Source organism: Macaca mulatta, chromosome 10, assembly GCF_049350105.2.
Source record: "Macaca mulatta isolate MMU2019108-1 chromosome 10, T2T-MMU8v2.0, whole genome shotgun sequence".
NCBI classification, from domain to species: domain Eukaryota; kingdom Metazoa; phylum Chordata; class Mammalia; order Primates; family Cercopithecidae; genus Macaca; species Macaca mulatta.
The window spans coordinates 115,152,418-115,174,624 of record NC_133415.1 but is presented as its reverse complement, the minus strand read 5'-3'; the positions used below and the strand labels follow the sequence as shown (position 1 = coordinate 115,174,624).

The following is a 22,207-nucleotide window of genomic DNA, read 5'->3' as shown; positions in this document are numbered from 1 at the left end:
CCTGCCTGGGGCAGAGACTGGGGTCTGTCCCCACCCAGGACCTGTGGGCCTATATCCTGACTTGGGCCCAAGCTGACCTCTGACCCCAGTGTAGACGGAGCCCCAGTCCCGGCTCCCGGCCAACTTCTTTATTTTATTTTATTTTATTTTTTTGAGATGAAGTCTCGTTCTGTCCCCCAGGCTGGAGTGCAGTGGCACAATCTCGGCTCACTGCAAGCTCCGCCTCCCTGGTTCACACCATTCTCCTGCCTCAGCATCCCAAGTAGCTGAGACTACAGGCGCCCACCACCACGCCCGGCTAATTTTTTTGTATTTTTAGTAAAGACAGGGTTTCACCGATCTCTTGACCTAGTGATTTACCTGCCTCAGACTCCCAAAGTGCTGGGATTACAGGCGTGAGCCACCGCGCCTGGCCTCCAGGCCAACTTCTGACCCCAGGCCCCAGCATTCCAGAGCCAGGGCAGCACCGTAATTAAGGCAGAGACCTGGAAACCAGACAGGCCTGTTTCTGGCGTCACCTCCACACACACCCAGCCCTTCTCTCTGAGCCTCAGTTTTCCCATCTGGAGGCAGAACCTTTCCTCCTTAACCCTGGGTGGAGGTGAGGATTTATAAGGAAAGGGACTGCCGGGGACCCCATGAGGGGTGCACTATGAAAGGCAGTGTCCAGTCCACATGGGGCGCACATGCAGACACAGAGAAAGACTAACTTTTACTACTTTTACTTTTGCTGCTGCTTTCCCAATGAAAATGGGCCATCTTTGGCCGGGTGCAGTGGCTCATGCTTGTAATCCCAGCACTTTGGGAGGCCGAGGCGAGCGGATCACGAGGTCAGGAGATCGAGACCATCCTGGCTAACACGGTGAAACCCCGTCTCTACTAAAAATGCAAAAAATTAGCCGGGCATGGTAGCGGGTGCCTGTAGTCCCAGCTACTCGGGAGGCTGAGGCAGAAGAATGGCGGGAACCCAGGAGGCGGAGCTTGCAGTGAGCGGAGATTGCACCACCGCACTCCAGCCTGGGTGACAGAGCAAGACTCCGTATCAAAAAAAAAAAAAAAAGAAAGAAATGGGCCGCCTCTGTCTGCCTGTGTGTCCAGGAAGGAGCCTGGGACTGGCTCTCAGGGGGCCTAGCTCCTCTTGCCCTCTGGGAAATGTGCAGATTGTCTGAGCCAGCAAGCAGGCAGGGGAAGGGGGTGGCCGGCCAGACGCAGGGCTCCATGGAACAAGGTCCCTAGCGCCAGGGCAGGACAGCAGGGCCTGGAGAGCCATCGTCAGCAGGCTCCATCCTTCTACCTGTGAACTGTGGCCTGAGAGGTGCCTGGCACCTGTCGGGGCCCCACAGAGACCCCATGGCAGCCCTGTGGGGAGGGCAGTTTTCAGCCTATTGACAGAGCAGGGACTGAGGCCAAGGGGGACAGAGTCGCTTCCCCGGAGTCGTGGAGTGAGGATTCGAGGGCATGCCCAGTGGGAATGGCAGGATTTCGGGCACGGCACGTTCAGAGGCAGCAGTGTGGCGCCCAGCCGGGAGCCTGGGACAGGCCCCAGAGGAAGGCGGCTGGGACTCCTGCTCCGCCCCCACCTCCCTGAGCCCAGCCCAGCCGCTTCAGGCCCGCGAGATGTGCCTGCGCAGCAGAAACAGGCCCAGAGGCAGGGCTTTGTTATGCCTTGAAAGCCTCCGCTGAAAGTGATGGAATCCAAATTCCTGCCCCAGGTGAGTCGCCCAGGCTTGTCTTGCTTAGCCTGGCTCTCCCACCTCCTCAAGGCTCCCAGTTCTGTGGCCCAGCTGGAGCTCCAAGGCCCTGGAAGGTCTTGTGGGTCCCAGCAAGCCCTGAGGGGCAGCCAGGAGGCCTCATCTGCTGGGACTTCTGCAGGTGGCTCCACAGGGCCACAGGGGATGGAGCCTAAGCAGCCCTGCAAAGGGACCCCAAAGAGGGGATGGGGTTGCACCCCAGGGCCGCCACTGTGTGCCATGCAGACCTCTCAAATGCACACCTCTCCACTGGCCATGCTGGTGGGAGGCGCCCAGAAGCCGGCAGGGTTCAGGAGGGTTCCTGCCAAGAACCTGGCACCCGGCCTGGGAGGCAGGCAGAGCCGCAGCCCCCACCTCCCTCCTACAGCGCCACCACCTCTCAGCGTTTCCTGGGGCCCCTACCTCAGGGGGCTGCTTTGCCCACTCCCCTCAGGGGGCCTCACGCCCACCCAGCAGGGAGGCACCATCGTCCCCACTCAACACGTGAAGCCCTCAGACTCTCCCAGGCTCCCAGCCAGGGAGGCGCTGAGCCAAGACTGGGCAAGGAATGGGCCAGGCCCTCTGGCTCCCCAACCATCCTTCCGGCCAGGACACAGGGCAGCCCCTGGCTGGCCACTGTCCCCAGCTTCAGGAGCCTGCACCAGGAGCCAGGAACCTTCTCTGAGCTCCAGGTCTGCATGACAAGGCTACCTGAGAACCAGTATTGATTGATTGATTCACTCCACAAACACAGGTGCTCCTCGACGCCCCGTGAGGTCACGTCCTGATAAACCCGTGGTAAGTTGGAACTACTGACAGCTGAAATGCACTGATACCCTTAACCCACGGCACAGCACAGCTGGGCCCCCCTGCCTTATACACACCAGCACGCTTCCATCAGCCTACAGCTGGGCGAAATCATCCCACACGAAACCTCCTGTATAATAACGCATCAAATACCTCACGTAATTCGTCCAGTGCAATAAGAAAGAGAAAAACAGATCGGTTGTGTGGGCACGTGAAGTACGGTTTCTACCGAACAATTCCAAGTCAGGAGCCGGAACCGCAGAGCACAGAGCACCCACCATGTCCAAGCCCCGTGGTGGGTACAGGGGCTCCTTGGTGCACGGAACAGACAGGCCTGTGCCCAGGGAGCTCGCAGCCTAGGGCAGGGGACAACTGGCATCTCAGGAGGGTCAAGGGCAGTGGGTCTCACCAGGGAGATTCACTGCCCCGGGACACGGGGCTACTCAGAAGATATTTTTGGTTGTCACGACTGGAGGGAAGTGCTTCTGGCGTCTAGGGAGTGGGGGCCAAGCAGCCCCACCTCAGGGCAGTGTCCAGCCAGACTGTCCAACCAGCGCCTCTTTAGGGGCTCTGAAGGGCCATGGCCTGGGTGAAGGGGCTCCAGGGGCAGGGTGGCCAGGGAAGGCCTCTCTGAGCAGGGGACTTTCACAGAGCGAGCAGAACTGAGATGGCCCAGTCCCTCTGCAGGTCCCCACAGCCTGGGAAGAGGAGAATCTGAGAGTGCGGCCGCCTGGGGGCAGGCCGAGGCAGGCAGGTCCTGAGGGAGCAGCCGCCTGGTGCCAGGTCTGGGGAATTCCAGGAGGCAAAACCCTCCTCCAGGCTCCAAGTTCCCAGCGGCCCCTGCCACATTCCTCCACCTGGGTGGGCAGGGGTGCAGGGGCTCAGTGCATTCCTGGTGGAGATAGGGAGGCCAGCCAGCGGCCTGCGCCAGCCTGCTGTGGGGCCTGGGGAGCCCTGTCCAGGCTCTGCCGAGCTCGGCGTATTGGAGCTGAGCCAGTCGGCCTTTGCTGGAACATGCAGGCGGAGGTCGCCTTTCGCCTTTCTGTGTGGGGAGGAGCCACTTGCAGATGAGGCAGGGATTCACCAGCCCTGGGACGGGGGTGGGGGGCGGGGGGGGGCGGCAGGACACAGCCACACTTCACCTCCAACCCAGCCTCCCCATCTGTAAAATGCAGACAACAAGGGGGCCGGGGCGTGGCTCACACCTGTAATCCCAGCACTTTGAGAGGCCGAGGCCTGTGGATCACTTGAGGTCAGGAATTCAAGACCAGCCTGGCCAACATGGTGAAACCTTGTCTCTACTAAAAATACAAAAATTAGCTGGGTGTGGTGGCTCACACCTGTAATCCCAGCTACTCAGGAGGCTGAGGCAGGAGAATCGCTTGAATCCGGGAGGCAGAGGTTACAGTGAGCCAAGATCGTGCCACTGCACTCCAGCCTGGGTGATAAGAGCAAAACTCCATCAAAAAAAAGAGAAAAAAAGAAAAACGAGCAGATCCCTCTCAGGAGATGGTAGCCGGCCTAGCACCCGGCCTGAAGTTGGCTCCACGGGCTGCCTGGGTTTCCTGCACAGAGATGGGAGGGAGGCACAGAGGGGCTCAAGTCAAGAAAACACAACCCCCAGGTTTTCAGGGGGCTAGAGGCGGGGGCTGAGCCTCTGACCTCAAGCTGCACAGCAAGCCCTTTGTGGAGCAAGGAAAAGGCAGTGGGCAACGGGGCCGACGGGCGCTGCCCTGACCACCAGGAGGCTCCGTGGCAGCCGCTCTTTTGCCCACCATCCCCACTGCCACTCCCTGGGGTTCTGAGAGAGAGCCCCCGTGGGAGGCCACGTACAGACCCCCGACCTGGCTGCCAAGGGTGGTCCAGATCCCTTGCGAGAGGGAGCCTGGGCTCCCAGTGGACCCCAGCACCATCTGTGGAGCGGGAGCCTTCCTTCCAAATCTCCGTGTGTTTACATTCCCCCAGGAAATAGCTCCCCAGAGAGCTGCAAATATTTTCTTCATGTTGGAACTTGTGGCAAACAGAGGCCTGGAGTGGGCCCACCCACCACTTTGCCCTTCCACACATCAGGGGCCCAGTGGGATGCTGGGGTTACCTCCTCCCCTGGCCCACCCCCTCCCCCTCCTGCCAGGGGGTAGGCACTGGGCAGGCACTTGGGGGCCCAGCTGGGGCATCTTCCTGCTGGAGCTGGGGCCGCCAGCCCAGGGCATTTGGTGGCACTGCCGTCCTCCCACCTTTCAGCCTTCCTTTTGTGAAACTGGGGTGACAATAGGTGGAGGTGGCTGAGGTGTTGCTTGGTGCTTTGAATCAATGAAGACCCTAGGGGATGGGGGTCAGGCCCTGGACCTGCCTAGTAACTGAGGCTCCTGGCAGACCCTCCCACTCCAGGCTGAGTCAGCGTGTAGGGTTGGGTGTCCTGGGTTGGTCATGGCCCTAAACACAGGCCCACACTTCTCTGTGCATGAGCACAGGTCCAGCTGGCATTGGCAGGCTGTGTGGGTGGCCCACAAACACCAAAAAGTAACCTGCCTCTACTGACCTCCACCTGAAGACCCCCAGGCACCCGCCCGTCTGAACCACTCAGCATCCATGCCCTCCCTGGCTGTTGGTCTCAGCCCAATGCTCCTCCCGCTCCCCCTCCACACTGGTGAGGGGCCAGTGGTCATGGCACATCCCAGGCCTCTGGTCCCTGGTCCCCGGGCAGCCCCTCCAAGAGTCCACCTGTACAGAGTGCTGTTCCTGTCCACGGCCGACTGATGTCTACTGTGTGGACGGACCACGTTTCTCTCCCCAGTCGACTCTGGAAGGCCGTTCGGGTCATTTCCACCTGATGGCTCTGGTGCCTGGCGCTGCCGTGATGTTCACCCATGAGTGTCTGTGTGGACACGTGTTTACGCTTCTCTCTGCAGCTACCAGGTGTGGAGCTGCTGGGCCGTGTGCAACTCTGTTCAATCCTTTGAGATTGAACAACCTCTGAGTTGTTCAGTCAATGCTTTGAGATTTGACACCCGCCAGCTGGTATCCTAGCGGCTCCTGCATGGGGGTCCCGGTCCCTGCAGGATCCTGCCTGCAGTTGTTAATGTCTTACTTCCTGATTCTGTTGGAGGCTACGGAGTGAGGACCACGGTGTGGGCCTCAGGTGGGCATAAAAGGAGGCTGGAGTCTGGGCACCGGGCCCTTGCCTGCCATGCCTGGTGTGGGAGGATGTGGGTCCCAGGGCTGTGGGAAGGTGACGGGAGAGGGTGATCGGTCATGAGGCCACCATGGTCCAGCAGTCCAGCACTGGACTCGGATGCAGCAGTGAGCACACGGAGCTGCCTCTGCCTTGTGTGCTGCGTCTAGGGGGCTGACGTGGGTCAGGACATCTCATCCCGGATGCCCAAGGACACGCTGCACTATCCTCCGTGAGCTGGGGGCAGCAACATGCCTCCTGGGCGGAGGGCGCGAGGACAGAGGGCCCAGCCGTGCTGTGGACAGCACTTTCAGTGTGGAAGTGTGCAGCCTGGGAGCCGCCACTCCTGGGATCCTGGTTCACTGCAGAATCTGGACCAGCTCCTGGGCAGGAACTGTGGCCTGTTGTGTCCCTGCTATGGCACCAGCCCCTAGACTAAGCCAAGCACCACGTTCGATCCAGTCAAATAAATAAGTTACCGAGGCTCACAACTGTAATCCCTAAGACCCTTGGCTGAGCTTGGCAGGTCCAGGGCAGTAGCAGGGGGAACACACAAAGACAGCAGGAGAGACAGACAAAGATAGAGAGACACAAAGAGATACAGAGACAGAGAGAGACAGAGACAGAGATGGAGACAGGCAGAAACGGAGAAACAAAGAGAGACAGAGAGAGAGACAGAGAGAGGCAGAGAATGAGAAGCCTGAGGGAGAGGCAGGTGAGGCAGGAGTGAGAGGGGGATGCCTCCCTCCGCCCCAGTGGCCCTGGCTAGCTGAAGCACACAGCAGGGGCTGCTGGGCCCCACCAGGGCGCCCACAGAGGGGATGAAGCTCTGGGGGCATTCATGTGGCTGGAAGCGGCTGACTGTGGGGCCTGGGCGTTGTCCTTGCAGTGCGGGAAAGCCGACCGGGATGAGGGAGGCCTTTGCAGAGCTGCAGGTGTTCCCGTCCATATGGGACCCCCAACCAGATGTCCCAAGGTGGGTGAGGGGCCGGGCCAAGCTGGCTGCCTCTGAGGGGCTCTCAGCCCAGGAGGCTGGGTTCATGGGAGACATTTGAGAGCGGGCTCATGGGGGCCCTGGCCCCACCCAGGGCGCAGTCCCAGGTTCCTGCCCGGGCTCTGGCTCTGCCCACTGGGCCCTCCTGGGAAGTCAGATTCCTCCTGGGCTTCGAAGCCTTCTGGCCATATAAGGCCGTCTGTGGGCACCTCCTGGAGAAGCTCAGAGCCCTCACCCCCCACCCCGCCCCATCCTCTATGAGAACCAGAGCTCAGCCAGGCAAGAACAGAGGCAGGGGAGGGCCTGCTGGAGCCATGGTCCTGTGGGGGAGGAGGGCACAGGCAGGCCAGACCCCAGGGGCTGAGGCTCAGGGTCCCTAGTCACCCTGCCCAGCATGCTGGGGCGCCCCCATTCCCCCTGTTTCCCCTGGGGCTCCCTAGGGCTCCCCAGTCTAGGCCTGAGGCAGGCAAGTGGTAAGAATAGGTGTTACAGGGTAGGGGGACCGCAGTTAAATAAGATTAAGGTGACACCTGGAAACGTAGGTGCCCAGCATCGGGGTGGACGCAGCAGCCGTGTGCCACTGCATGTTTACCTTGGGTGATGCCTTTTCTGGGGCTCCCCACAGATCTGGGGGCAGGAGTCCTGGACTCTGCCTCACACCCCAGCAAGGTGCTGAGAGGTGCCCTGACAGGAGCCCCCACTTGAGGGAGGGGATGGGTTGGGGTCCTGGGAGCCGCCTTGTTACTGGACTGGCCTCTTCCCTGCCAAGCTGTAGGTGGTTAGATACCAGGGAGGTCCCAGGCCCCCTCCCTGGGAGTTCCCAGGGCCCCCCACTCCTTCCCTCCTAGAGGCTGGCGGGGTGGAGGCTCCCCTACACCCAGCTACACACACCAAGGCTGGGGCAGGGGCGTCCAGCTGGGATCCTGGACTCTGGACTTGCGGTCGCCAGGCAGACCACCTACAGAGCTCCACAAGGCTCCCCCATTTCTGAGCACCCCAGGTTTGTCTGCTTGTCATGGGGCCGGGCCCACCTGCACAGGGCACTGGTCCAAGCACTTCTCCTTGCCACTTGGGAAGAAAAGGAGCTGGGTCGGCAAGAGGAGCCTCTCGGAGCATATGTGGAGAGCCCAGGAGCCGGGATGCTGACCCTCTCTAGGTCTCCCACACTGGGCACCACCTAAGCCTGTCTGCGCCCCTCTCGCATGGGGGCCCATCTCAAATCCCCTATGTGTGAACCCAGTGGCGGACTTTGGGTCGGGCCTGCAGGGGTCTTGGGGAGTGGGCAGGCATGAGGCATATGACCTGCATGACCTTGTCTCCTGGAGCACTAAGGTGGTGGCCATGCTCCGGGCATGGTGCCTGGCCTGGAAGGCTCTGAAGAGCCCCAAGTCTGTGGAGGGGCCTCCCCATGAGTGGTGCCTGGGGCTGTGTGGCCCGTGAACTGGGCACACACAGCAAGTGGCAGAGGGGCCAGGGGCCGGGCAGCGGTGGGTCATAATCCTCCATTCCTGGCTAGCGTCAACCCAGAGCCTGGCCTCTGTGCCTTCCAACAACCACGTGTCCCAGAGGCCATCAGGAACCCAGCAGTGGCCTAGCTGGGGTCACAGCCAGGGAGGAAAAAGCACCACTCCTTCCAAACGGGCTGTTTCCAGACCCTCCCCAGGCTAGGAGTGCCCGACTCTCCCTTGGCCCCATCCCTCTGGCAGCAGGAACCTGTGGACCCTCGGAGACTGGAGGCAGGTGGCAGCCCTGGGGGAAGGCGGGCTCCAGGCCTGGGGCAGGGGTCTGGCTATGGCTCAGGGCCTCCTTGGGCCCTGCCTCCATTCCTTTGAGGCCAGCCCCCAAGGGTCTGCAGTTCTTGGCTGGCTCTTAGAGTAGTCTGTCCCGGCTGAGGGCAGTGGGGGCCTCCTAGGCCAAGAGGCCCAGAAGCTCTCCCAGTCCGCTGGGTTTATGCAATCCTGATGAGTCCTTGTCTTCCCGGCACATGCTGGTCTGTGTCCTCCTCCCAGAGGACTGAGCCAGCCCATGCAAACAGTTCCGAACCAGCCTTGCTGCCTGCTCTCAGCTTCTCAATTTCATGGACAGGGTTGGAGGTTCTTACCGGCCGGCTCCCTGGAAGGGCATCCCAGCAGTCCTGAGAAAGGGACTGTGGCCTCTGATATCCCAAACCACAGCGCTGGCATTCCTCCAGACCTCATCCCGCTGAGACAACATTCCCAGTTCTAGAGGGAGCCACAAGGCCTCACCCGCAGGCCCTGCCCTAGCAGAAGCCCAGCCTCCAGCCCTCCTTCCTGTGCAGCCCTGCACAGCCCCCGCTTCCTCTTGGGAGCTTCTCCTGAGGGTGCAGCACCCACTTGCACCCTGGGCTCTGGGACAGGAGGATCTGCAGAGTCATCTGTTAGCGATTGTGGCTGCCTGTGACGCAGCCGAGAGTGGGCGAGGGGGCACCCCATGTCCTCAGCACAGCTGTGTCCCCAGGAGGCTCCCAAGGTCAGGAGTTCAAGACTCACGGCTGAGTCAGATATGCCTGTGGCCTGGCCCTCAGGGTCCCCCACAGCTGCCTGCAGGTGTGGCTGAGTAGGGTGGAGGTTCTTACCGGCTGGCTCCCTCGAAGGGCATCCCAGCAGCCCTGAGAAAGGGACTCTCAGGAATGCCACTGCAGTAGCACTGGGGGCTCCTCAGTGGGCCTTGTCCCGGGGCTGGAGAGGATCTGAGACCCCTTCGCCAGGGCCAGGAGTGCCCCTACATCGCTCGGGCTGCCACTGACCTCTGCCCCCGACCCACCTCCTCTGGGGCTCCGTCACCCTGGAGCTGGGTGGGCAGGGGCTCTAGATCTTGGATTGTCCCTGGAGGGCAGCCAGAGCCTGGTGGGACAGAGGCTCCTCCACGGCCCTCCCCTGGCGAGCTGCCTCCTTTTACCCTCCCCTCCCCTCCACTCCCAGACTGGGCAGCTCCCTCCTGTGGATTCAGGACAGAACGTGTTTGGGGGTGGGGTGCTGTCTGACCTGTTGCAGGGAGGAGGACTATGTCAGGGACAGGTGCCCGAAAGATGCCCAGTAAATAGGAGTAAGAAGTAAATGACAGACAAACTTCCTCTCGCCTAACTAACTTGTGTGCTCTTGATTGACCGGCCTTTTTGGCCTCAGTTTCCCCATTTGTAAATAGAAGAGGTGCCTGGGCTGCACAGGACTCAGAAAGACAAGAGAGATGCTCGCTGGTCCGTTTGGTGATGACTCACTGGAAGCATGACAAAGACAGCAGGGGGTGGGGGTGGGCAGAGATGAGCTGCCCCTCCCCAACCCCGTGTGTGTAGCGGGGCTGGGACAGCCCCTCAGGCCTCCATATGCTCAGCTCCTGCCCCAGCTGCCCCCTCCCCCGTCCGTGCAGCAGCAGGCACAGGATGGGGGCAGTGTGGGCTCTTCACCCAGCCCCTTGGCCACATTCTCTTGTCCACTGCACTCCCCGCCTGCCTGCCAGTTGCTCCTGGGGCAGCTGTCTGCCGGGAAGCAGTGAGCCCGGTGATTAACCCTGCTGGTGCTGGTGGCTCCGACTGACACAGCGCATTCTCAGGGCCGGCCCCCGCTCCCCTCCTGGACAGTTCCCCGGGGGACGGCAGAGGCCTGGCGGCTTGGCCTGGTCTGGCCGCTAGGGGGCTTAAAGGGCTCCCCCCACCCCCACCCTACCCTCACCCCACCCCACCCCCACCCCCACCACTCGAAATCCCACCCCTCCAACCACACGACCCTCCAGGGATCCCAAGAAGCACTCAGGGTCTCAGGAGTCTCCAGTCCCCCAGGCTGTCAGAGCCCCAAGCTGTCAAGGGGGAGCCCAGAGCCACAGCACACTGCCTGGGGTCAAAACCCCATGTGGGGGACTCGCTACTGCCCAGAGGCCGCTCTCTGCCTCACACGGGATCTAAAGCAGCTCAGAGCTGGACTCTGCACCTGGACTGCTGATTCCTCGATGTCTCCCGCCCCCTCTCCGGCCAGCCCCTCCCCGACTCAGAGCTTCTCCTGCCAAGGGGAGCCGTCTCCTTTCTCCCTCCCCCAGGTGGGAGAACTAACAGTGAAGTTAGGGAAGAATTGCCAGGCCGGAAAGTAGGAGAAGGGAGAGGGTCACATCGCCCTCCCGACTCCGTAGAGAAACAGCCACACACCCTCTTGGGACTTGAGATTTGTAGGAGGCCAGGGCGCCAGGAAGGTGTGCAAGGAGGTGTACCCTCCAGGGACAGCTGCTAGCTCAGAACCCCCACCAGAACCGCTGACCAGTGCCCAACAAACCCACCCAGCCCCCCAGGACTGTTCAGGGAACCCAGTGAGAGATGAGCCCACAGCCCATCTGGGACCATGGCCCGCCCAGCTGGCCTGGCTCAGAGACGGGGGGTTGCTGCCAGCTCGGCAGCTGCAGCCCCACCCCGCCACCACCCCCTCGGGGCTTCCCTGGAGGCAGATTTGGCCCCGGAGCCCAAGGGAAGGAGGAGACCCAGGGCCGTAGGCACCCAAAGGCAGATGAAGACCTGATCTCGGCCTCTAGGTCCTGTGCCGTTTGCCAGGCGTCCTGGAGCCGCCGACCGTGCCAGGAAGGTGTGCGCGGCTGTGCAGTGGGTTGGAGGCCAGGCCGACAGAGCTGGTGGAGTCCACGGGGCCCCGGAGCACAGGTGCTCAGCAGCTGTGACCAGAGCCCCCCACCTCCTTAGGAGCCAATCTGGAGGCTGTGGGGCCATGAGCACCGCCCCCGTCCTCTAAAGGGGGCTATGGCTGCAGGCCAGCCCCTCCCGCCCCATTTCCCTATCGGAGAGTATTTTTAAGCCCTGCTGGGGCAGGCAGGAGCCAGGCCGAGTTGAACCTGACCTGATCACCCCAGGAAGCAGGGGGTCCCTACTTAGACTCCCCCTGTTCCTCTGCAGATGGTCATTCGCGGCTGCAGAGGGCACCTTCCCGCAACCAGCAGGACAGGCGCTGTCGGGGGAGGAGCGGGGAGGCCGAGAGGTGCACCAAATTAGGGGAACAAAGAGCGGGCCCCTGGGCTGGGAGGAGCTGGTGGGCGCGCTGGGGGCCAGAGCGCCGTGGGGAGCGCGAGGGTCGCACCCGGTACCCGGAGCTACGACCTGGGCTGGGGGCGCGGCGGCGCCGTGGTCCCACGGCCTGGCCCGAGGCCAGCAGGTGCCCCTTCCGGGAGGCGGCCGGGCCGGGGTCCGAAGGGTTAAGGCCGCCCGGCCGCCCCTCCCCCTCCTCTCTTCTTCCCCACCCGCCCCCCCGCCTCCCCGGACCTCTCCCCGGGGCGCGGGGCTCGGGCGCTCGGGCGGGCCGGGGCGGGGCCTGACGTCCGCAGGCGGAGCGAGCCCTGCCGGCTGCTTGGCTTCAGACCCGCCGGGCTCCCGCCGCGCGCGCTGTCCCTGGAGCGCGGGGACGCGGCCCGGAGCCGGGAAGATGGCGAAGCGGCTCTGCGCGGGGAGCGCACTGTGTGTCCGCGGCCCCCGGGGCCCCGCGCCGCTACTGCTGGTGGGGCTGGCGCTACTGGGCACGGCGCGGGCGCGGGAGGAGGCGGGCGGCGGCTTCAGCCTGCACCCGCCCTACTTCAACCTGGCCGAGGGCGCCCGCATCGCCGCCTCCGCAACCTGCGGGGAGGAGGCCCCGGCGCGCGGCTCCCCGCGCCCCACCGAGGACCTTTACTGCAAGCTGGTGGGGGGCCCCGTGGCCGGCGGCGACCCCAACCAGACCATCCAGGTGAGCGCAGGGCGGGCCGTGGGGCATCTTCCGGGGGCACTCGGACCCGGAACGCCGGCCCGACCCCAGGGGGAGCGTCGTGGGCCAGGGCGAGTCCAGGTGCGGACTCTCTGGTTCCGCATTTTGGGGGCCCAAGAAGGCACCCCGACCCGGCTGCTCCGTCTGGGCCGGGAAACTTCGCGTCCCTCCGGGAAGGCGGAATTCAAGTCCCCGGCATGGACCCGGGGGCGGCCGGGCGCCGGTCCAGTTCGGCTGCGGTGACCGGGGCGGGAGGGGGGCCGGGCCCAGTCCCTGGCGGCCCCAAGTCCGGGATCCCGGGGAGGGCGGGACTTGGCCTCCGCCGGCTGCTGCCGGTGGGGAGGGGGCGCAGCTCCGCCCTACCCGGGACAGGCTGGAACCTGCTGGCCTCTGGATGGGGTGGGAGGGGCCAGCCACCTGAGGCTCCCACGGCCCCCTCTCAGAGGGGTCTAGGGCTCGGCGAGACCTCCAAAGTAGGGGCGGGCCAGCTGCGAAGTTTTAACTGGGGCTGGGAACACGTGGCTCCCAGGAGGGGCAGAATCTCTGCCCAGCAGGTGGTAGGGTCTGGGGGGCTTCGTTCTCCCTAAGAGATGTGGTTTCAGGCCCTGAAGAACCCCTGGGGTGCATGTCTCCTCCCCAAGAAGCCTTAAACCTGTAGGCAGATTCTGTTGGCGGGCTTCGTGCATGGACACCTAACCTGGAAACCAAGGCTCCTGGCCCTCTAGACTTAGGCTGGGCCTGGGGTCAGTCCTGGGTGAGGAGCAGCAAAGTCAGCTCCAAGGGCTCCCAAACGGCTGCTCTAGGCCCATTCGCCACCTCAGCCCCACCTTAGGGAGAGCCTAGGTGGTGCCCAGATTCCCACAGCTAACCCCCGCTGGACCCTGTTCTGGCTGGGGGGCTCCAAGCAGGTGTCAGCGGCTTTCCAGGGCTCAGTTCCCCCATCTGAAGTGTGGGCTTTTGACCTCCTATCTCAGAGGACTGTGCTGGGCTTAAGGAGAGAATGGTGAGCCCAGGAGTCCGGGGAGGCTCCTCCCCCTCCCCCAGGGCCAAGGTGGTGGGGCAGGCAGAGGGCCCGTGTAACCTGAGCTGTCTCCTCCCGGGTACCTCCACCTTCCTGGAAGGAGAGACTAGGGCAGGGGCGAGTAGCTGGAGATCTGCCGGGTGGGGGCAGAGGGCCCTGGAGCAAGACTTTGTGGGGATGAATGGAGGAGCCTGGGCTGGGCCTGCCCCCTCTGCCTGCCCCACCACCTTGCCCTGGGGGAGCGGGGAGGAGCCTCCCCAGACTCCTGGGCTCACCATTCTCTCCTTAAGCCCAGCACAGTCCTCTGAGATAGGAGGTCTCAAGCCCACACTTCAGATGGGGGAACTGAGCCCTGGAAAGCCGCTGACACCTGCTTGGAGCCCCCCAGCCAGAACAGGGTCCAGCGGGGGTTAGCTGTGGGAATCTGGGCACCTCCTGGCTGCCCCCTTATCTGGTCGACTCAGAGGGGCCGGGTCTCAGGAGGGAGGGCCTGTGGCTGTCTCCTTGCCTGCTACTGCACCTCAGAGGGCCTGGCTGAGCGTCCCCAGCTGAGATTTTGCCGTTTTGGCAGGGGAGGCTCCAGGTGCCCTCTGAACCCTCAGACCACCCCCAACCACCTGCCTGTGCTGCATGGCTGGGGGCCACAGGCCCCCTCCCGGATCTGTCTCCTCTGTGGGGGCGTATTACCCCCGTCTCATGAGTAAAGGGCCAGCCTGTAGTCAACGCCCCTCTTCCTCTGCCTCAGCTGTGTGGCTTCCCTCTGTCAGCCTCAAGCTCCCTGTCTTTTAAATGGGCACAGCGTGCCGGCCCCCATCACCTGAGACTGTGAGCTTGGCCTGAGGAGCCTGGGAAGCGGCCACAGTTTCAGTGGCAGCTATGGGCTATGGTGCTCCACGCCTCAGAGCCGACGTGGATGAGAAACCAGCCGGCCTCGCCCAGCTCATTTCTAACAATAGAGGCGAACCCTTCTCTTCCAAAGTCTCTGTGGGGAAAAGAAAGAGATCAGCCTGTTACTGTGTCTATATAGAAAGAAGTAGACATAAGAGACTCCATTTTGTTTTGTATTTGTGATGCTGTTAATCTGTGACCCTACCCCCAACCTTGTCCTTTGCAAGAGACATGTGTTGCGGTGACTCAAGGTTTAATGGATTTTGGGCTATGCAGAATGTGTCTTTGTTAAACAAAATGCCTGAAGGTAGCTTGCTGGTTAAAAGTTATCACCATTCTCTTAATTTCAACTACCCAGAGACACGTACATGGCCAAAGGTCGCAGGGACCTCTGCCTAGGAAAGCTAGGTATTGTCTAAGGTTTCTCCCCATGTGATAGACTGAAACTATGCTGCTAAAAGGTTTATGGAGATGTTTGCATATGCATCTCAAGGCACAGCATTTTCCTTTGAACTTATTCATGCCACAGAGGTTTTTGTTCATATGTCTTACTGCCAATTTCCTCTTTTTTCTTTGATCCTATTGTCCTGCCACTCCCCTGTCTTTAAGATGGTAAAGATAATTATCAATAAATACTAAGGGAACTCGGCCGGGCGCGGTGGCTCACGCCTGTAATCCCATCACTTTGGGAGGCCGAGGCGGGCGGATCACAAGGTCAGGAGATCGAGACCACGGTGAAACCCCGTCTCTACTAAAAATACAAAAAATTAGCCGGCGCGGTTGTGGGCGCCTGTAGTCCCAGCTACTCGGGAGGCTGAGGCAGGAGAATGGCGTGAACCCGGGAGGCGGAGCTTGCAGTGAGCCGAGATCGCGCCACTGCACTCCAGCCTGGGCGACAGAGCCAGACTCCGTCTCAAAAAAAAAAAAAATACTAAGGGAACTCAGAGACCGGGGCCGGCGTGGGTCCTCTGTAAGCTGAGCGCCGGTCCCCTGGGCCCCCGCTTTTCTTTCTCTATACTTTGTCTCTGTGTCTTATTTCTTTTCTCAAGTCTCTCGTTCCACCTTACGAGAAACACCCACAGGTGTGGAGGGGCAGGCCACCCCTTCAGTCTCAAGCCCCGAGCAGTGAGTGCCCCTGTTCTGAGGCTGCCAGATATGTAGAAAGATCAGCTGGTAGACGTAAGCTGGATGGCCTGTGACCTTGGACGCCTTCTTCATCTGAGAGCCACAGGTCTGCTGACTGCCCTGGCCGCGGATTGGGCATGTGAGAAGGCCTTGCCAGCCAGTCTGGAGTAGAGCCGCGGGTGGGGCAAGGCAGGCAGGCACAGGAGGTGCCCAGGTGATGAAGCTGCAGCTCCATCCAAGGGGGCTCACTAAGGCTTTGGGGCCTGGAGCTGGGCAGTGCGGTCTCAAGGCTGCAGGCCAGGGGCTCTCAGGGACCCTCTGCAGGAGACGCACATTAGCTGGGCATCCCAGATGGGGGTTGGGGTGAACTCTGCTGGGCAGCTGGTGCAGGCAGAGTGCAGGGGGAGGTGGTGGCCCTTGCAGCCTCAGGTGGGCATCAGGGGATCCCTGGCCGGCCCAGCCTGGGAAGGTGGGGACTGGGCAGCCAGGCCAGCGTGGTGACTTATTGGAGGGCGAAGTCCTTATCAGCCCCTCTGCTGTTTCCTGGCTCTGTTCTCATGGGACCCTCCGCAGCGGAGGTGGTAGGAGCCTGATTTTCCCAGCCCTGTCCTCTGTGGCTCAGTGAGTGGCCGAATGGTGACTGGAACTGCCTCCCAGTAACTGGACCAACTCTGGCCCTGGCAGGGACTGAGCAGTTTCTTCCCTGACCTGGAAGAGTAGAGACTGACCCTTGACCCGCAGCCTTCCACTCCGCTTCCCTCTGCTGCTCGTGTGTCTGGGAGGGTCTTGACCAGCAAGCAACCTTCCCTGGAAGGCCTGGCTGCCCCAGCCAGAGGGCCTGCCCACACCTACCTTCTCCAGGCGCCCCCGGCCCCACCCTGAGCAGGACCTGTGTGTGCCGTGCTGTCAGTGAACTCCTGAGTTTGGGGGTCACCATCTAAGCTTGGCAGTGCGGCCTGCGGGTAGGACTCGTGGTGCTTAACTGGGTGTCTTCAGTTGCTCTAGCCCCATCCACGAGACTGCTTAGGTGGTGAGCTGGGTACACAGTGGGAATAAGGCGGGTGTGGACCCTGCCACTGCAGAGCTCTGGGGGACCCCAGCGAAGTCCCCAGATAATTCCAGATCTCAGACATGCAGTAAAGGAAGTACAGCAGTGGCCACACTGGGGGCTGTGGACTCAGGGGCCTCAACCCCAAGCCTGGGAGGATGCCTTTGTGTGAACAAACAGCAGGTCTGGTTTCCCTGGGGGGGTATGGCAGCCAGGACCCAGCTCTGCCCCTTCTCCTGGTCCCCGCCCCGGCTCCCAGCACTACCCCTCCCCTCCAGGATGTAGGCCAGGACCCCGCTGGGAGCCTCCTCTGTTCTCCACTCACCCATGCAGGGCAGGCCCGGGACAGAAGCGGCTGCCAGGCTATGTGTGTGAGCCATTCATCCTCACGGTGGCCCCAGGCAGGTGCAGCCTTGTCCCTACTCTTCAGATGGGGACATTGAGGCTCAGCGGTTGCTGTGACTTGGCCTCTTCCCAGGACTCCGAAGCGGCAGCCAGGAGGCCCAGGCCCACCTGCCGCTGCCCACACCTCCACCCTGGGGCCGGTCCCCATAGGCCGCCGCAACAGCTTAATTCTGTCTCTCTGGAGACCCTAATCCAGAAGCCTGTGGGCAGGATCTGGAGGTGGGGCGGGGTCTGGCCGCCTGGATCCCCACCCTGATGGTCCTTCTGTCTGCAGCTCTACCTTCCTCCCCTTTCTGCCCCCTGCCTTGCCGCATTTTGTCCAAGCCTTTCTGGAGCCCCTGGCAGGGCCAGCAGGGAGGGGTGGCCATGCCTTGCCCCGCCCCTGCCCCTTTTTGCCCCCTTGGCTCTAGACACATTGATCCACCTTGTGGTTTGTTTGTTTGTTTGTTTGTTTGTTTTTGAGACGGAGTCTCGCTCTGTCGCCCAGGCTGGAGTGCAGTGGCCGGATCTCAACTCACTGCAAGCTCGGCCTCCCGGGTTCACGCCATTCTCCTGCCTCAGCCTCCCGAGTAGCTGGGACTACAGGCGCCCACAACCGCGCCCGGCTAATTTTTTGTATTTTTAGTAGAGACGGGGTTTCACTGTGGTCTCGATCTCCTGACCTTGTGATCCGCCCGCCTCGGCCTCCCAAAGTGCTGGGATTACAGGCGTGAGCCACCGCGCCCGGCCCACCTTGTGGTTTACTGTGAGACGCCTCTGCCCCCAGGGCTCGTTGCACTGGCACCCCCTCTGCCTAGAGCACACTCTGGCTTACCATGTAGGGCTCAGACGCCACCCCCCTAGAGAGGCCCACCAAGATTTTCCCACCCAAGGCAGATACCCCTCTCCGTCCCTGTTCTTCCTCTTTCCTCCTTCGTGCCATGAGCAGCTCCCATGAGCCACCTGCCCTGGGTCGGACGAGCCTCAGGTGCTTAGCGCACGTTTGCTGAGCAAGTGGGTGAGGGGGGTGCAGAGGCTGGGCGTGGAACCCGCTCAGTGGGGCCAGGATTCGTCTCAGGGCAGGAGGGTGACGAGGGGGAAGGGGGTCCCCGGCCCTCCTCAGCTGTCTGACCCTTCTGTTCCCTCTGCAGGGCCAGTACTGTGACATCTGTACGGCTGCGAACAGCAACAGGGCACACCCCGCGAGCAACGCCATCGATGGCACAGAGCGCTGGTGGCAGAGCCCGCCCCTGTCCCGCGGCCTGGAGTACAACGAGGTCAACGTCACCCTGGACCTGGGCCAGGTAGGGGCCTTCTTTGCCTGCTACAGCGCCCGTCTCTGTGTCTGTGGCTGTCGGGCCTACCTTGGGCCACTGGACCAGAAGGCGAGGTCTCCACCCTGAGCGAGATCTGGGGCCTGGGAGGCTGGACTCAGTGGGAGGGGACAAAGGCATGACAGTGGTCACCTTTTGTTTGTGCTTTCAGCATCCCCACGACCCAGGGAAAGGGGGTGCTGATGGGGGTGCTTCCAGAGGCCACAGAGTTTGGGTGGAGGTGTTGAGTAGACAGCTTGGGGCCAGGAGGGCAGAGGTGCTGTGAGCAGTGCGGTGGTGCCCCCTGCGTCAGGCGCCCTGCTGTTTAAGGAATTCCTGGCGGGTGCGGGAGGGGCCACAGGAATGCAGAGGAGGCTGGCGGAAGTGGACATTCCTGGGATACCTGTGCCGAGGTGGCCGCTGCTGAGGGTTAGGCGGGGTTGGGTGTCTGCTCTCTGGTCCCCAGCTCTGGGCTCTCCTTGGCCTTGGAGGCCCCTGTACAAGCAGGAGGCTGAAGCTGGGTACCTCCAAGCGAAGAGTGAACCCCCTAAGGTGGGCCTGCCTCGGTGCCAGCCCTGAGCAGCCCCAGATAAGGGGTGACTTGGCCTAGGTACCCGGGCTTGAGGTCTTGGCCTGTATAACGGGCCAGTAATCTTGGTGCTTCTTGAGTCAGGGACAGTGATGGGGCAGGTGGAGGAGGCTGGGCCTGAGAGCAGCCAGTGCCTGGAGTGGGGGCTCCAGGGCTGACCCAGAGGTCTGCGTCCCGGCTGGCTTGGTCGCTGTCCCAGTGTGTGACACGTGGGTCTTCACTCCTGTCTGAGTCTCTGTCCCTGCCATTGTCCCGAGGGTGTCAGAGATAGAGGAGGTCTCCCTGCAGCCTGGCTGGAGGGCTGGCCCCAAGGGGCAGGCGCCTTTGACACCCTGGTGGCCTGCAGGCCTGGCCCGAGGGTGGGCAGGCAGTGATGGGAGGGCTCAAGCCCCAGCAGGTGGCCTGGAATTTCCAGGGGTTCCTGAACTTGCTCTAGGGCCCTATGGAGAAGGGTGGGGAGCTGGGGAGGGGTTGCCTGTCCTGGGCTCCCTGCCTGCCTGCCAGGCCCCTGGGCCTGGCCTGACCTGGGTCTGGGTGTGGCTTTGCCTGTTTACCTTCATCTCACTGAGTTTCCCCGCATCTGGTTCCCCTGTCCCCTGGAGCCTGGGGGTCCCTCATCTCTCTGGCACAGCAGCAGAGGCCCCCTCTTGGCTGCAGCGGATGTGAATTCTCAGCTGCTCTGGTGGGAAGCTGGGAACTGGGTACTGGGTTCTTCCCGCCCCTCCTCCTTCGAGGAACTGGCGCGGCTGGGGGAGGGGAGATGGCCTGGTCTCCATGGCAACCCCAAGGTGGCCGCAGAGCCGGTGGGCACAGTGCCTGATATGGCTGGGTGGGGTCAGGGAAGATGGGACTGACACTCAGACCCACAAGTGTGGGCTTCACCACCCCTGGGCTCTGGGGCTCTCTCTCAGCCTCGGTGCACATCTCTGAACTGGGCTGGAGACTTCAGGCCTGAAGCCAGTTTGCTTTTAGATTGTTCTGGGCCAGAAATCAGGTTCCACCGAGTGAGCATCTTGCCTCCCAGCCTCAGTTTCACCAACTGTAAAATGATATGGAGGGAAAAGGAACCCTTTCCATTCCACCTGGGAAGCAGTCCCTCCACCTACCCACCCACCTATCCTATCCCATCCCTCTGCCTGCTCACCCATCCACCCCCCTACCTATCCACCCACCCACCCACCTACCTGTCCCTCTACCCACCCCCTACCTACCCACCCCTTACCTATCCACCTACCCCTCTACCCACCCCCTGCCCCTCCACCCACCCACCTATCCACCCACTCACCCACTTACCCCTCCACCCACCCACCCCCCTATTAACCCACCCACCCCCTATCCACCCACCCACCCCCTATCCACCCACCCACCCCCTACCCATCCACCCACCCACCCCCCTACCCATCCACGCCACCACCAACCCACTTAACCATCCAACCACCCAACCCCCCCTACCCACCTACCCACCTACGCCCCCACCTACCCACCTACCCCCTACCCCCTACCCATCCACTCACCCACCTACCCACCCCCTACCCATCCACCCACCCACCCCCTACCCCCTACCCATCTACCCCCTACCCATCTACCCTCTACCCATCCACCCACCCACCTACCCCCTACCCATCCACTCACCCATCCACCCACTCCCTACCCATCTACCCATCCACCCATCCCCTACCCATCCACCCACCCCTCTACCTATCCAGCACCCACCCTTTCTTCCTTGCTTCCATCTGTCCATCCCTCTGTCTGCTCTTTCCTCCCTCCACACCTGCACCGTCTTCCTTCCTTCCTTCTCAGCCGCTTTCCTGACCATGTGGATGTGTCTACCAAGGCCCCTGTCTGGGCCGGGGGCTGCCAGCCTTGGTCGGGGTGGGGGCAGGGACTCCCTGGAGTTGGGTGGAGAAATGTCCTTCCTGGGCTTCAGGGCTGATCCTGGGGCGGGGCTGGGGCTTCCATTAGGAAGCCAGGCTGAGCAGCGGGTGGGTCCGGGCACTCCCCCTGTAGCGCGCTGCCAGCAGCCTTTGTTCTGGGATCTGGAGCGGATGCCCTGGGAGGGGGGTGGGGGTGGCTGGCACTGGGCATCGCGAAGGCTTCCTGCTCCTGGAAGGCTGAGGAGGGCGGGGTGGGCTGCATCACGGTTCGGGTCTCACGCCCCTGCTGTGTGGTGGGGCAGGGGCTGGCGCAGGGGAGGGGAGACTAGTCCCTGTGGTGTCCACCCAGGAGTGGCTGAGCCTTGGCCCCAGGAGTGCCAGCTGGGCTCCTGGCCTGGGTCCTGCTGCGCCCAGCCGTGGAGGGTTCTCCCTCCAAGGGTGGGGCTCAGGAAGAGGCTCCAGCACTGGTCACTGGTGACTCAGGGGGCAGTTTCCGAGTTCCAGACGTGACCTTCCCCGGGGGGTCCTTCTAGGGGGTTCTTGCGTATCTCCTTGCGTCCTCCGGAAGCTTCTAGAATTGAGTGGTCACATCACTGACCTCAGGCTCCCTCTTCCGAGAACCACACCCAGGCCCCAGGCCCCAGGCCCCAGGCCCAGGGAAGGGTGAGCATGTTCATGACTGCCCAGGCACGTGGCCAGCAGGTCCTGGCTCGAGCGCCCCCACCCCCTGGCTCTGCTGCAGGATCCAGGCCCTTGGCCCACTACACCAGCATGCTAGCCCAGCAGGCCCAGGTTGTAAGGAGCTGGGCAGAGTGAGTGGGGCTGGCTCTGGCCTGTGTCCCCTCCCTCTCCATTCAGCCCTTGGGTGGTCTAACGGTGGGGGCGGGGCTCTCCCCAGCAGAGGAGGGCATGCCTCCTGTCTCCCTCAGATGAGGAGTGAGGACGCGGGGGGGCCTCCTTCCTGCAGGGAGACCCCTGCTTTGTCCTCTGCACAGCAGGCCACAGTGCAGGTGCCACAGGTGCGGCAGCGGCTTTGTCCCAGCCCCCGAGGCCCAGAGCTGCAGGGCAAATGGGGAGGCCTAGGTGGGGACCAGGTAGGAGTCAAGGTGTAGGGGAACTGGGGCCAGCAGGGTATGGGGGGGACAGTTAGGCATGAGTCTAGTATTGGTTGGGGGTGAGCAGTGCCAGGTGAGGGCCTGTGCCCCTGGGGATGGCGGAGAGCCATGGGAGGGCAGAGTGGACTGGGGTAGGGCTGGAGAGGGGAGGCAGTCAGCTGTCCCCTCCAAGTGGGGGTACGAGGAGGCAGAGCTCTGCTGAAGTCATTGGCCGCTGGAGTGTGAGTTTCCCTAGGCACTTGGGGAAACTGAGGTGGGGTTATGAGAGGGTCAGGGCCAGTGTGGAGTGCCCAAGGTCCCAGTGCTGGAGTCTTGAGGACTGTGGGGTTGGCCATGCTGTCTGGAGTCTGGGTTCCCAGGCTGGTTCCTCCTCTGTAAATGGGGTGAGTACGCCTGCCGGAGG

The 22,207-nt window shown here is 62.5% G+C and overlaps 1 protein-coding gene across 2 annotated transcripts in view; it reads left to right on the top strand.

Annotated features, from left to right (window-relative positions):
* The first annotated feature begins 12,007 nt into the window (after positions 1-12,007).
* Positions 12,008-22,207, top strand: part of LAMA5 (laminin subunit alpha 5) — a 58,642-nt gene continuing 48,442 nt past the window's right edge. For both annotated transcript variants that reach the window (XM_077952131.1, XM_028828680.2), the window contains exons 1-2: positions 12,008-12,429; positions 18,065-18,217. In XM_077952131.1, coding sequence (XP_077808257.1) covers positions 12,133-12,429; positions 18,065-18,217 — 450 coding nt within the window. In that variant the 5' untranslated portion in view covers positions 12,008-12,132. The remainder of the gene's footprint in view (positions 12,430-18,064; positions 18,218-22,207) is intronic.